Raw genomic sequence first — 16,314 nt, 5'->3', positions numbered from 1 at the left:
CCCCCCCCCCCCCCTCCGCACCCCCCCTCCCTTGTTTCCTTCTCGCGGAACAAAAGTGGACACCCCGACCCAGCTCTCTCCTCCTCCTCGACTCTCTCCTCCCCTTTTGACTTGAAACATCTCTTTACCTGAGGAGAGGCAAGATGGAAAAACAGAGAGAGGTTCGAAGAGGACGCGAGCCGTTTCCATGTTTCCAACTCAAGTGACAACAAACAACAGAGAGTAATAGTGATTCCAACTTCTCCTCTCGCCTCCTCGTCTCCTTTTCTTGCTTCCCCTCTCCTCTCCTCTCCTCTCCTCTCTTTTGTGTATTGACCGAGCAAACACTTGAGACATATTAAAAGGATTACGGACGTTCAGCGTAAAACCACAACTCTCCCCTTCAGTAAGTAAGACGGGGAGGAGGTGGGGGGAGAAGGAGGGGGGGTGACGTCCATGAATAGGATGAAAAGCAATCATGGAGAACGACTAAAAACATGGGGTGTTTGGTTTTTTTTTTTATTAAAGTTGACGCAGACAAGACAATGACATCATTCTTTGTTCGACTTAACAAATTGACGACCTGTTAACCGCGCACTCGTGGCGAACAACTGCCTCCAAACACGGCCATTATGACGACTTTGTTGATTGATGTGATGGCCATTAATTAGACTGCGCAGTATCGGCCACGGCTAACACATAGAAACCGAGCACGCACTCACTCACATGCGCGCACGCGCACGCACGCACGTACTGTATAGTAAAGCAATGGGAATTCCATTCATTCTGGCGAAAAAAAAAAAACCAACTCTGGTCACTCCTGGCAGATGTCTTCAGACACTTTGTATAATTGTATCACTTCAAGTAATATATCTAGATTAATTAGTCTAAATAAGTGCTTTTTTTCTCAGAATTTAAATCATTTATTTTTGTTATGTGTTATGTATTTTTTAATGCTTTTTTTAAAGCACACCTAGAAACCTTAGTCTTGGCCAAAACCTCGATCTTGGACAGACGTCATTCGTGCAATATACGATAACCGTGTGACTTGCTGCTTTCATCAGTCTTGTGTCAGTCAATGTATGACAAAGTACAATGAACGACAAGTACTTTCTGCAGTTCCGGAATATTCTTCAATGTAATGTGGTACAAATGATTGACTGTCCAGCAAACTATGCTTAGTTTGTGTTGATTTAATACAATTTTATTTATATTTTTCTTATATATATATATATATATATATATATATATATATATATTATATAACAGTAACGTCAGGTTAGATGGGCCAAATATATCCAAATAATCATGTAATATAGTATATATTTTTGTATTAGTTATCTTATCTTAGTATCTTCTGCTGCAGTGTTTCCCAAACTTTCTTTTTCTGGGGGCCCATATTTTAAAAGTCACAAACTTTCGCGACCCAAGTCAACAGACATAAATCGTAAACTCCTGGGAAACATGATGCGAGACCACCCGCCCTAAAAAAAAATTCCTTGCGACCCACCTCAGGGTCGCGACCCAGTGTTTGAGAAACAATGTTCTACCTTTAACTCAAGGTTAACTAAACTGTAGTATCGTCACACTTAGCGTCTTTAACTCAAGCGCAGGCTGCGATGGAGACTTTTATTTTAGTACCCACAATCCCCCGTCATAGCAGATCTCACTACCGTACAGATCATCCTTTTCAATGTCGCTGCTATCCTCTTACACGTAACTGACACTTGAGCTTGATCGGCCCGCAGCCTATCTCTGGTCTGCAGCGACCATTACTTTAGCAAGCCTCACTTCCTCCTCGAAAATTCCCTGCGCTTTGGAATTCACGATTAGTCCTCCATATGTCTCTCTCTCTCTCTCTCTCTCTCTCTCTCACTCCGGTATACTCTCTTGTTTTCCTCTTTTATCAGCTAACCCTTCATACCACACACACTCCAGTCACTACGATGTTGCCCCCTCTCTTCTTTACAAACCTTACACACAACATGTCTTTGCACGACCCTTGTTTTTTTAATTAGGCAAAAAATGAAAAAAACCTTCTGTTTATTAGTGATTTTTAGAATTATTTCAGTATTAATTATTACTATAAATGTTACAAATTTTATGTTTTTTTTCAAATGACATGTATCTAATAACTACCATTACTCTAACTGTTCTTCCCACACAATAAATTGTCTTATCTACATACATTTTTCATGTAGCAGTTTCATTACGAAAGTGAATGCTCTACAGTTACTACAGTACTATTCATTTCTGACAATTAAAGATTAAATTAATTATTTTTTTAAAATATAAAGCCTAATTTGTATTAACTAATTTGTGAAGATTAATCTTAAAAAAAATTGATCACATGACAAAATGACGATCCAATACACGGTCGATACACACTGCTGTTATTCACAAGAAATGCGGCGATTTTAGATACCATCTCAACACCCGGCGTGTGTTTTTTCGGAAGCTTCAAGTTCAGGTCAGATGACCGATTTGTGTCAGACCTCCCTCAACCAAGTACAGGTCAGTCAGTCAGTCAGTAAGTAAGTCTTGGGCTGACACAACTGTCAAACGCACTGAGCGGGGGTGCGGATTGATTAATATCGTTGAGGATGACGACGACTCTTGAAGTGTTCTGGGGCTCACTTTCGGATTAGTCACAATAAAAAAAAAAACATTTTTAGAAATGTTGGTATATCTGGTTTCGTTTCATTCTTGACTAACCGTGATCGCAATTAATCATGATTAAATTTTAGTCATTTTTTTTTTGTCATTGTGATACGCACGTACGAGACCTCGAAACGTCCAGTGACCGTCCAAGAAATCCCACAAAACATCAGCTCGCAATTCTCAAATTCCTGAGAGCACGATGACCAAATGGCTCGATGCTGAATGAAGCAGCATGTGTGACATCTCTGACACACATGGTGTAAATTAGTCATTCCAAACCCACGGTGGTAGGATACCTGATGTGGGTCATAGATAATCCAAGGGCAAAGACATTTTTTTTTTTTTTACTCTTTTCCTGTTTTTTTGGGGAGGGGTGGAGGTTGGGGAGGGGGGTTCTTGCTCAATAGTCCAGATTCTATACAACAAAACACTTTTTGGAACTGTTTGATTTATAGTGACCTAAAATCTAACAAAAGATGTTCGATCAATCAATGGCGAGTCATTTTTTAAAAGTTAAGAGAAGAAGAGAGACATTAGACAGTGTAGGGTTAAAGTCTGACACAAGGAGATGGGACANGGGGATAAATTGAAAAAGCAGATAAGCCCTGGGTCCTTGTAGGAATTTTCAAAAAGGAAAGAAAAAGTGGGGATGGTGGAAAAGGGAGACACTGCATCATGTTCAGAGCTGTTGTGTTTCTTGTGCCAGTCCTCTTCAAAGAGGCGCTGGCTCTAATGACTTTACCATACCCTGCTCAGGGGGTTAGAACTGCAGCTGCAGTACCTGTGCGTGGCTGGAAAGGAACACTGGGGCTGCGCAGGCCTAACTTCAGCATGACAAACGTGCAGGGCAGCGTTAGACAGACAGTGGTCGCTTTCATTTTTAAATTGTGTGTAACGTCCGTGAGTTTTGATTGATACTTTGATTTTCGAGAGAGAAATGTAATTGGTGAACTGCATATGTGCATCTGCAGTTACTGTACATGATGAACATAAGCGTACTGTGATATCTGTACTGCAGTCGCAATTCAATAGAGATATTTCAACCAAAGCATCGATAATGCAACTGATATATATATACAGTAAATATATATACACAGTGATCCCTCTTCTATCGCGGTAGTTAGGTTCCAAGGAAAAATCGCAATATTATTTACGTACATATTTACCCTTTTACGAACCTCCCCCCACGCTGTTATCAACCCTCCCTAGACTGTATTACCATTTCCGACACTATTATATAATTGCACAGTAGAGTTGCAGAATGGCGACGCAGAGCGAAGTGAACGAAAGAGTGGCCGACGGACGACGGGAGATGCTGAGAGATCCTACGATGCATGAGCCAATCGGCCTGAGGAACAGAAGAGCATGCTCAATTAGCCAATAGCACACCGAGTACGCACTGTATTAGCCAATAGCATGCTGTGTATGAGCTCGTCTAGGTAAACAAAGCTAGCAGCGATCGTTCGCAAATGCGTTTTTCTCAGTTTCAAAATGACAATCAACATTTTTTTCAAGCCAAAACTTTTGTACGTATAATTATTTTATAATGTAGCGAAAATTTCGCGACATTTTTAAAAGAAATCTGCGATGAACCGAGGGTCCTAGACATAAGGATATTGTGTTTCCTCTCTTGCCCTTCGACCAAGAAGTAAACGGAGAAGCTGCTAAAAAAAAAATAAGCAGGAGAAAATAAATAAATTGTTAAAAAAATGATCAATGCTGTTAATGACTGGATATTGTACCAGTGTAATCGTACCATTGTTGCTTTCGTCGGTGTCATGACGGGTCGGTTTGGAAACCATCCGTCACAAACTGTAGCAAATTGTGACAACCGTTGCTCAATCAGTTTGGCTCCTGTGCTTTCATACACCGAAAGTGTCAAAAAATGGCAATGTAGAGCATGGTTCATCCATGTCCTGCTGCATTATCGCATCTTCCATAGATTGACAGCACCCAGATTTGGCAACCCAGGCCATTCATTTTCCTCTCGCTATTACACCAAAGTCCATAACATCACAGATGAAAGACAGAGAGGGAAACTCACATTAATGGTCAATTAGAGCCTTACAACGCCCCGTGATAGGGTTCAGAAAGAGGAACTGGTACTGTATGGAGAAGTCAGGAGTGGTGGAGAAGTGTGTGAGGGTGGTGCAGGACAGGAATGAAAACAGTGAGACAGCGGTGAAGTATGAGGTAAGAATGACAGATGGGTTAGGGCAGGGGTTGGGTTACATTAGGGATCAGCTCTGAGCCCCCTTTTTGTTTGCAACTGTGATGGACAGATTGACAGATGAGGTCAGGCAGGAGGCTCCATGAATGAAGATATTCGCCGTAGACTTTTTTTTGTCTGTGGTGGAAGTAGGGAGCAAATGAAAGAGAGCCGGGACAGATGGAGATCCCCACCGGAAGCAAGTGGAATTAAAGTTGTTTTTAAGCAAAAATAAAAATAAGAAAACACAAAAGAGGTTGTGGTTTGCTGCAGTAAATGTAAAGTAACATCCTTTTCAGGTGGAAAGTTTAATGCTGCTGGGGAAGATTTTCGCAGTAAAGTAGGTACGAACTCTTTTTTTTTGTATTTTTGCATTGTGGTACAGGTCTACAGGAATATTCCGGAAAAATTACTACAGAAAGATCAGTCATCTATTTAACGATCTGATGATTTTAAACAAAAATTAAAAATAATTTCGCACTGAAAAAAAAAACCCCAAAAAATTGTGTTCATCTAGTGAGAGTTTTGGAAATTGTTCTAGCTCTGTCATATGAGTACTGCAGTATTTGACACGTATTTGTGACGCTTACAGTTCTTAAAAAGGATTAGGCCAGATGTCTTACAGTTAAACACAATCCGTTCTTTTTCTAACCTTGTGCACGTTGACAACGTCTCGACGTACACACACACTTTTAAAACAGATAAACTGCTGCCCTAACAAAAATGTGTGTGTGTGTGTGTGTGTATGCATGTGTGTTTGTGTGTTTGTTAGGGTGGGAGAAGGCTGTACCTGATGATGCATCTGACGTGAAAGGAGCTGGCTGGCTGACAGAAGCTGTCACTTTAAATCCAGGGGGTCCTTATCAATCAAATGCCTCCTCCCAATTGTCAAACTCCCCCCTGACCATGGCAAAAAGACTTGTGGTTTCTACAGAGATGTCGGCTCTTTTTTTTTTTTTTTTTTTTTTTTGGCGCGGTATCTGTACCGCCACACAAGCCCGGGCTCTGTGGTATTTTATAAAACATTACGGCTACACTAACGTCTCAAACACGACAATAGGACACGCGCGTCAAAGGGTTGCGGCGACAAAAGTAATGCAAAAGAAAAAAAAGCGAAGGCAAACGCCGTGATCCGTCATAGAGTTTGCGAAGGTTTTCATCTTCAGGAACACATGAACTGGAGATTTTATTATTATTATTATTAAAGTAGTTTAACGCAACGTGGTCCTTGGCGTGCAGTCAATTACTTGAACTTACTATGGAAAAATGGTGCAGAAAAAAATATGGTGAAACCTGTTATATTGTATCAACAGGTTGTTACAGATGACAGCGACACACTCTATCCTGCATATGCAAACATTAAGAAGGTACATTTATGTACATTTCATTTTCATACGTATGTACACCAGCGGTCCCCAACCCTTTTTTGTACCACGGAGCAGTCGGCGGGTATCAGCCGTTGTTGAAGGATGGTTACATTTTCAAAAAAAAAAAAAACAACATCTTTTAGACTTTATTCTGTTAGTATGAGAGTCTTGGGGATATGACTACATTTTTTTTTGAATGAAGTAATTTAGCAAAACTGTAGTACATTTTTTCACTGCCCGGTACCAAATGACCTACGGCCCGGCGCCGGTCCCCGGACCAGGAGGTTGGAGACCCCTGATGTAGACGATGCTCAGTTAGATGTTGGAAGTGAAATGCTCCAAACATTCAAAGTCTCATTACTTAGAGCCAGAGTATACATTATAAACAACCAAATATTTCCCAGGTACTGCAAATATGAGGTGGGAGAACTCATCATGATGATTGGAAAAAAAACGTAAATTAAAGTAAAAAAAAAAAAAAGTAAATGGCAGCAGTGGAAAAAACAAGTCACACAGTCAGAAAGAGATAGCTAGAGAGTGAGAGAGAGAGAGAGAGAAAGAGTAAGGGGGGGGGGCTTTTTTCACCAGCACACACACACTGAACGAAAGTCACAGAGGGAGCAAAGCAACCTGTGGCTTTTGTTAAACAACAGCAGAATGAATTTGTAAAGAAGTGCTCATAAATAAAGAGCCTAAAAACCCCCAGCTGTGGCTTTCCAGGCCATCTTCAAGCACACACACACACACATCACACACACACAGTACCTTTCTGATGAAGACAAGTAGCACTCAATCAAATGTCTGTGAAGGAAATTGTTGTTAACGGATCAGTCTCCTGTAAAACAGAAAAACAATCCATCTGCGGCTACAGCTGAATGCTAACAATAAACCGCAGCCTGGATACTTCAGGTTTGACACATTGCAAGGCATCTACCATGAAATAACCCCCCGGGCACGCAATTACTCCTTGTGGATAATAATGCTGTAGTAATATTTTTTTTGGTATGTGTTACAAAAGAGGTACATCGGACTGGATAGTTTAAACCCCAAATTTAAAAAAAAAAGCATTTACCAAAAATAGAATTTTACAGTTCATACAAAACCCTGACGTTCTCGGAAGCTACCAGTTATGTTAGCTAGGATATGAATACATCGATGTGGGCTCTAATCGGGTTAGAACCAGTTTTATGGTGTGGTTAAACCTCAGGCTAAACACTTCCGGTATAGATCTGGAAATTACGAGTCCATATCAGAGAGCTGTGTATCTGAATCACACGGTCAGCCCCTGATATAGTGGTTAAAGAATCAGGCTTTTGATTGGACGCTTTTTCAGTTTAAATCTCATTATTGGTCGACCAGTGGTGAAGTGTACAGTATGTTGGCCTATGGTGTCTTGGAGCCAGCACCACTCACCCCACTTTAAAATAAGAGATGGAAATGGGGAAATATAGTGCGAGTCTTCGCAACTGACACAGGCGGCCACCGGAGGCGCCATTGAGTACATGGTTGGAACGCACAGGCTACATGTTTCCTCAAGGATGCTCTTTACTTGCAAGACAGGTATGCTAACCACTAGAATCTGGAACCACAATAGGGCACTTGTATGCAGCCCACGGTTAGATCGCGTATGTACAATACATGTACTTTGACAAATATAGCTGCCTCGTCTTTCTCCTTCTGAAGCCATGGCGTTGTTTCCCCAAATATTCCGCTAAATACCAGTTAAAAAAAAAAAAAGAATAAATAGTGTTTCAGGTAACGATGAAACAAACAAAATATTTCCGTGTTTAAGTCTAAAGTACGTGCGTTGCGTTGTCCTATCGCCTCGCCTCATTTTTTTTTTCAGGCGCCTCCAAGGACAATCGTAGCACATGTCACAGATTCCGATGAAAACATCACACACAGGATATTTCTCCTCACATATTTCTCTATTCGCACTCTCTCCCGCGCTCCCTCTCTCAGCCTCCTCTCCAGTCAGTTGCCACCGCTTATTGTTGCGGCCAACAAGCTCACTGCTTACAGTGGAATTATCATAGCTGTGGTGACTGGTAAATCTACTGAGGATGTGCTGTGATTTTAACAAATTGCAATGAGATGTTTTTGCTTCTCCAAAGTTGAAAACACTCACCGAGACACATGAAGCTGGATCTGGAAGAAAGAAAAATGAACTCGACGCAGGAAGGGAAAAATCCCGTCGTTGCGAGCGACGGTATGAGACGTGAATGTTATTGAGAAGTAAGACGTAGTCGAGAACCTGGTCTCCGGATCTGAGAGGAAAAGATGTTTTATGAAAACGTTTGTACTCATTTAACAGGCAAAAACAACAACAAACAAAAACAAGCTAAAGGTAAAAAAATGTTTGCAGAGCTAACGTTGGTAGCATATGCTAGGGGACTAACTTCGCACTAACCTTTCCTGGTTTACCCGAAGTACTGCCTTACCACAAAGGAAGTCCTGGTCAACCAGTAGTCAACTAGTGACTTACATGTACCGCTGGACTCTGATGAGTAACGGTTTTGCTTCCCGACCCATTTATTAGCATTAGCTTCTATATGTCCGTGCTAATGAATATCTTGTTTAACATATACAATTAAAAAACAAGAGGGAAATCAGTTAAATATACTCTAAAATGAGCATTGGTATGAATATGATTTTGGATTATTGGATATTTAGCGATGAAATTGTTAATTATAAAATACATGTAACATAATTCAGAGCACATCTTAAGTGTAACGTAATAGCATTGCTGTTACAGGTAACATAGGAATAAAGAAAGTGATCCTACATTTATCATGTCAGGAAACGAGGGGGATAAAAAAAAGTGGTCCTACATTTATCATGTCAGGAAACGAGTCTTAGCCTATAGAATATCAGGTCAGTTCTGATGCATTCAAGGGTCATCAGTTCCTAAAATAGCCTAAAATTATTTATTTTTAACATCCTCCTCAGTGAAGCACCGCTGTCTGGTAGGCTGTAAAGCTAAAACTTGACCTAGGTCAACCTCACAGATCAGAGCATCTTCCGGGCCAGGTTCAGAATGCGGCTGTGGTTAAAATCATAGGTTACAAATGGTCAGTTTGTGCTGGGCTGTATGTGGACTGAGCTCCACCCAGCAAGGTTGGACACACCTCTGACCACAGCTCTCTTGGCCCCGGTGTGCTCCGACCTAAGCATTCTCACCATGCCTGCAAATCCTCTAAACCCCAAATGTGAGGGTAAAACCTGAATTTGCACAAACATAAATGTACACAAATTGGTTTGTATGGAGTCACGTGAACTTGACACTGATATTAAGGTAATTACTTCTGGACGTTCTTCTTCTGCCATCTTAAACTGTACTGTTACAGTAGTTTGACTCTACTAAATTTTTTCATATATATTTTTTTATATGTATGTCTTAAATTTGGGATTACATGCATTTACTACTCGTATTAATACTGCATTTATTAGACAAATGCCAAAAAAAAATGCAGTAACAGTGTTACATTCTAAACCCCAACATAATGTTTTTGCAGCCTAAATGTGGGGCCAATCAGAATTGGTCTTATAGGGAGGGACTTTTAACCAGCCGCCAGTCTGGCTTACGAAACCTGACACCCTCTCTATGTCATTCATCATAATATACAGTATATAGATATCATCATTTTCCTAGGCCTGACTCAAGTAAACCCTGAGTTTTGCCTCGGTTATGCTGCTGTAGGCCTAGACTGCTGGGAGTACTCCCGTAATGACCACTCGTTCTCCACCTAACTTCTAAGAAAAAGATACACATTAGAAAAGGACCTGATCCAGACCTGACTCTGACGTCACTGTTCGTCAACTGATACAACCAAACTCGTCAAAGCTACTTTTACAGCTAACTCAAACAAAGACGATGTTCTTCCTACAACTGCACTGTGCTGTAACTGCACCTTAACAGCTTGTGCGACTGTACTCAGATTATAGCGTTGCGCGTCCGCTCCTGCTCTCTCTTTCCTCCCTCCCTCCCTCCCCTCAGCTGTCTCCCCCCCGTTCCTCCTTCATCTCTTTGTTTAAGCCGACTAAAACCGAATTTTCTCTCCACTGTGTGATGTAGTTTGGATTTCATCTGTAAAAACCTATTCTGCTTTGCTTTACGTTGTGGCTGAAAGGTCAATATATATTGACAGTATTATACAGTACATTCAGTGTATTTACCTGTTGTACTAGTGTTCTATTCATTTTAACTTTAAAAACGTCCATTCAAAAATGTGTTTTGTGAATTTGGTTTTTTACAAACAAAAAAACTGAACTGACTGAACCTTATGGAGATGAAAAAAAAAGAAAATTGTCGAGTTAACCTTCCATTCCCACACTGCATGTTTTTGGACGCTGGAAGGAATCCCAAGTCCAAGACAAAAACCTGTGTTCACGCTGGGAGCACATGCAAACAATTACCACTTGGGATCGAACCAGTGATCTTCCAGCTGTAAAGCAACATATACCGCGCTGCCACGATGTAGCTCCGGGGCTTGGTGTCAGCAAAAACACATTCACGTAGAGAAGATATTAAATCATCATCACTGACTTTTCTGACTAAACGAAAAAATTCAAAGCTCATCGAGGTTTTAAGGAAAATTGATTATATTTGTAGCATGCGACGAGAAGGACCCAGGTTAGCCATCCCTCGTTGCCCTTGGTAAGGATGACTACATTAAAGGAAAGAGCGAAAATCGCAAAATGATACATTTAAACGTATTGCAGTGAATTGATCCTCAGTGTAATTCTATATATTAGGATTTTCCCGTCTTCTCGCAAAATGATACATTGAAACTTATTGACTTCTGTGCAAGCAGATCGCAAAATACTACGGATTAGCATCGATATAAGCTGATGGAGTGCGGTAAGGCTGGCTGTCAGTCGCATTCCACGATGTGTTGATTGAGTTCCATTGTCATGGGCAGTAACCCATATACATAGTGTAGGTTGCACTCACCAGCAACACATGCAGTGTTATGTGAGGTGTTGACCGAGCCAGTATCACATGGTAGTACACCCACCTCTCAAAAGACCCGGCTCGAATACTATGAATTTAGGCCCCAGTCCAACCGAGCCGTTTTGAAGGAATACTACGTCCGACTATTAACGCCCAATCAGACCGCTGCTCTGTTTTTAATTAATGATCACACCACGGCTCAAGTCGCAGCTCGGCCAGTCGTCGTATGCTATTGTGCTTCGAGTATAAGGCATCATAAAGTACTTGATAGTGCCAATTGACATCTTTTAGGATCCCAGCTAGGAAACAGTTGCATTGTCATTCAATGAGGCAGACTCCCTTTTAACTACTGTTGGGGGGATCCACCATTGCAGGTAGTTGTGAAGTTTCACTACTTGTTGAGACAGGGGCCATTGAAGTGCTGCGGGATACAATGACTTTGGATAGGATTAAAGGTAATCTCCCTTTACAAAAGAGCGAGGGTCACGTCACACCGGCCGAAAGCCATCTTGCGTATTGAGCTGTGTATTAGTGTTTTGTTCTTTTTAGAGCCTTGAGAGCTGTGTACGAACAAAGAAATAACACGTCCCTATGACATTTTCCAGTGAAGGGACAGTGAATGGAGACCCAGTCGGACTAGTGTCGCTAATTAATTTAACAAATGTAGGGTGCATTACACCAATTGTGACGGTCTCTGAAAGGTTAAACACGGGCAAGAATTCTTCCTGCAGCTTTTATGGCCGCTGAAGGCGAGGCAACGAGCTTTAAACACACGACCAGTCTCCACTGGTGGCACTTTCCGCAAGGAGCAAGAGAGGCTATTTACCGTAAAGCGCAGACAGGAGAGCACACATTCGCTTTGTAACCCGGAAATATGATGCCGTATGACTTGGGCAAATTTACAAAGTTACACGCCAGACATTAAAAAGGTGCAGTAGAATTACAATATAATATGTATTTCTACCACACCTTTCTTTACATGAAAAAAAAAAGTTCTATTCGGTACGGATGCCGTCAGTCAGACAGATGTATCTATTCATAGTATATGTGTGTGTATAAAGAGGGAAACGTGCACTTTCACCCCCCCCCCCCCCCCCCCCCCCCCCCCCCTCCTCGCCCCCCCCCGCTATAGGTCAGACTGCCACAGCCTTTTAAGCACTTAACAAATCTCCCTTAGGACTTGATGATGTAGATGTGCTGGCACGCACACACGCACGCGCACGCACACACACGACTGTGTCTTCTGTTACAGCAGCATTTAATCCAGCCTTATTTGATTCAAAGGAGACATATTTCAATGGTTGGTATATATTTTGTTTTAAACCTTCACAGTTTTGGTTTTTGTTTTTTTTTGTTTTTTTTTTTGCAAAATGGAAACACGATATCGCGGTACAAACGAAACAGCGGACATGGGGTTTCTCAAACGATGCACGCTAACTCGTTAAAAAGCGGTTCATTTCTCAAGTGGTGCGAGTGAAGCGCAACGAATCGGAACGCACAACACGGAGCACGAGGCTTTACAATTATCAGTGTTTTTCCTTTTTAAAAGATTTCTCGTATATTATTTCCCACGTGTTTGTACACTGTTTTTTACTATAAATTTTTACTATAAATTGCCAGGATGTTTACAAAATCGCCTGTATACATTTTAAAACCAGTTAAGAAAACAATTGATCAATCTTTCCATGCAGTAACCTACGTTAAAAAAAACAAAACAAAAAAACCTCAAATGCAAACACGCAACAGAAAAACCAAACATTCAGACTAAACGTAAATGAGTAGGAACGTGGCCCGAGTGAAAGTTCATTGTCAACCAATTCGATTTGTGTTACCTGGAAAAGGCCGGTTGGATATCAATGCAGGAGATGAGGTCTCCGGTTCCATTGCTGTATTGTCCAATCCCCCGTAGCCATTCATCTTTTTGAGCTTCAACTGGTCCACGTGGACTAGAGCCTGGGTCTCTAAGACAGAGCCCTTCTTAGAAAACATTCGGCTGATCTCCATGAAGGTCTTGTTTTTGGTTTCGGGGAGCACAATGTAAACGTAGACCGCCACAGACAAACAAATGGTGGCAAATACCAAGTAGCAGTAAGATCCTGCTGACCTCTGACCAAAGGATGTGGCAGGTGGACCAGACATTGGAGAAAAAAAATAAATAAATACAAAAATGTCATTTGCAGTTCGTCTAATTGTATAAGCTCAATTCATTTTATTTTATACATTTTTAAGCGTAGTGACGTACCTGTAGGAAAGGAAAGACAAAGCCCACAGTAAAATTGGAGAGCCAGTTGAGGGATCCTCCGATGATGTAAGCAGCAGGACGGTGGGATTGTTTGAACAGCTCGGCTGTGATCAGGAAGGGAACACCGGCTATAACGCAAAAAAAAAAAAAAAAAAATATAATAAAAAATTTCTTATTTTGTCAACTAAGACAACAGAAACTTTCCAGAAATACATCACAAGTCATCCCAACGCTAATTACTGGGTGCTTACAACTTGTTTCACTGCAACAGTTTAATTTCAGACAATGGGTAAAGTCCCTCTAGGGCCGTATTACACTAAGTAGACGAGCGTCTTGACGTGTGTCAGTACACACAACTAGATGTAACTGGGAATCCTGTCACTGCAGTCAAAATAAAAGCTCTTCTTTCCATAAGACCGGAAAAGTCTGGTAGCTTGGAACCTCGTAAGTAAAACGATAGGCCACCCTCAAGCATGGGTAAATTGTTTCTGTCGCCATCTAGCGGCATCAACTGAAAATGCAACGTAAAAAACTTTACCATTACCACAACATGGACACCTTCATAAACATGATTATTGACGGGCCAGATAAGTAAAGCCAGTGGGTTGCCATATGCAGCCGTGTTAGCATAGCTTTTTTAATAACTTTCTTATCTAAAGTTCTTTCAAGGATTTTGTCCTTTTGGAGATATGCAGTGTAAAATAACTTGCCTGGACCAATACAGAAGCCTGCAATGATGCCAACCACACAGCAGACACTGATGTAGCGCATGAAGAGTAGATGAACCTGCAGCAAAATTGAAAAAAAAGAAAAGAAAAAAAAGTCAAGATATATATATATATATACATATATTAAATACATATAATATCGCAATATATGTTCCATTAAAGCATATAAATACGGTTATTTATTAAATAAAACCGTGTGCATATATGTTTATATAAATACATATATATGTATATTTCATTAACTTTATTTACCTGATGTATCATTTTATATATGGTATATACGGATATATATTAAAACTAAAATTAAAAGAAGCGGTTCCTCTCCCCTCAGAAGTTTTACAAAAATGTATAAAAAAATTTATACAGAACCAACTTGTCCAAAAATAAAAATCCTTAAATTACACAGCTTTTTCACAGTTTGGTAAAAAAATAAAAATAGTGCACATACCTGTAAAATCAGTGATAATGTGATTCCAGCACTGCAGATACCCATTACGGCAAAGCCCCCAATCATCAGTGGCCTCCTGCCCAGCTTCTCTATGGTAAAACACTGCAGGAGAGTAGGAGTTGGTATGTTTGATTTCAATGTTGCAACATTTATCTTGACAACCTGATAAGGCCGTCCAGCGAAAAGAAGCCTACACCAACGAGTCCAGCGATGATCTCTATGACTCCTGTCCCCGCTGTGGTGTACTCGATCTCTGGTCCTGGGATACCAGCGTTTTCAAAGATGCTGTTGGTATAAAACCAGATCTGGAAGGGAAAAACATATTTTAGATTTTTTTAATAACAGCTTATTAAAGATAATGACATAAAACATTTTACCAAAACAAATACGGCACACAGCACGTTGGTCTGCCCTCGTCCCCCAACATTGATAATAAAATACAATCTCTGAAGATTATTGTTGACTGCCTCTGGCATCAATGGAGTACCAAGTTCCTCATAAAGCACACCACTGAGGACCTCTAGTGGGCCTTTTCTTCCTAAACTGAGTGCAGGGGCTTCTCAATGGGGGAGGTAACCCAGGTCATGAGGGACGGCTACCGTTGGCCTTTGACCCCCAAAGGGGGTGTTTAGAAACACTCCTGACTGAGTGACACAACTCATCCTAATCATCTGCACTTTTTACAGAGGTGCCATTCAGAGCATGTGATCTAACTGTACGACAGGAACACACTGCTTTTTGTGTTCCGACCATAACACTCTGTTTTTTTTTACCATGTCCCCATGTGCCCTCCTTGTCCACTTTAATGCCTGATTGGAAATCTCACAATTTAAAAATATATGTTTATATATATTTATATATATTTCATATATATTTATATAAAATATATATATTTTTTGTATGTATTGTTGAGTACTTGGTTTAGACCAGGCATGGGCAAACTAAGGCCCGGGGGCCGGATGTGGCCCGTTCAGGTTTTTAATCTGGCCTGCCAAACTTTACCAAATTATATAATTTATTATATTTTATCATTATACTTCTGCCTTTTACCTGCAATACCCATGTTTCCCCAATAGATGGCGTAGGAAATGACAAATGTATTTTAACCTTTTTGGCCTTTACTCATGACTTTTACATGTCAATTACCTTAGTTTACGCAAACACTCCATCTATCTGCCCCTGACCCAGCCCCCATGGCAAATTTTAGGACCAATTGTTGTTGATAAACATCAGCTATTAATAACCTTGATTAAACACACCTATAAATCTGTACATTGCATTTCCACAGAAACATAAATGTCTTACAGCATCGATGCCAGACAGCTGCATCCCGATGTTGATCACCGCCACAGTTAGCACCTGCCAGCGGACCGTGTCGTCGTGCAGAAGCCTCCACACTGACAGCGTTTCGACCGACGATAAGGAGTGTTGCTCCTCCTGCATCTCTTCAATCTCCGCCTGGATGTCACAGTTGTTTCTGTACCACTTTAGAGCTGAAAGACAGGAACGGAGGGGCGGGTGGGTACAGCGCACAGTTCAATTTTCAAATAAAAAAAAAAAATAAAAAAATCTTGTTATATATATAACTTTTGTACTTCAGCTCGTGCCCTAACACTCACCTGTTATAGTGGCATGGACGTTGTGTTTCTCTATGAGGAGATACCTGGGGCTCTCAGGAAACCATGGCAACAGCATCAGCTGGATGAAGGTGGGTACGACTACGATT

The 16,314-nt window shown here is 40.9% G+C and overlaps 1 protein-coding gene across 1 annotated transcript in view; it reads right to left on the bottom strand.

Moving 5' to 3' along the window:
- Positions 1-12,532: 12,532 nt before the first annotated feature.
- slc2a15a (solute carrier family 2 member 15a) overlaps positions 12,533-16,314 on the bottom strand; it is an 8,096-nt gene continuing 4,314 nt past the window's right edge. Inside the window, exons 6-12 of the mRNA XM_025061003.1 lie at positions 16,208-16,314; positions 15,894-16,081; positions 14,783-14,893; positions 14,589-14,690; positions 14,123-14,198; positions 13,413-13,540; positions 12,533-13,276 (exon numbers count right to left, since the gene is read on the bottom strand). Coding sequence (XP_024916771.1) covers positions 12,980-13,276; positions 13,413-13,540; positions 14,123-14,198; positions 14,589-14,690; positions 14,783-14,893; positions 15,894-16,081; positions 16,208-16,314 — 1,009 coding nt within the window. The 3' untranslated portion in view covers positions 12,533-12,979. The remainder of the gene's footprint in view (positions 13,277-13,412; positions 13,541-14,122; positions 14,199-14,588; positions 14,691-14,782; positions 14,894-15,893; positions 16,082-16,207) is intronic.

The sequence above is a fragment of the Cynoglossus semilaevis genome, chromosome 12 (assembly GCF_000523025.1).
Source record: "Cynoglossus semilaevis isolate Cse_v1.0 chromosome 12, Cse_v1.0, whole genome shotgun sequence".
Lineage (NCBI taxonomy): Eukaryota > Metazoa > Chordata > Actinopteri > Pleuronectiformes > Cynoglossidae > Cynoglossus > Cynoglossus semilaevis.
This window is presented reverse-complemented; position numbering and strand designations above follow the sequence as displayed.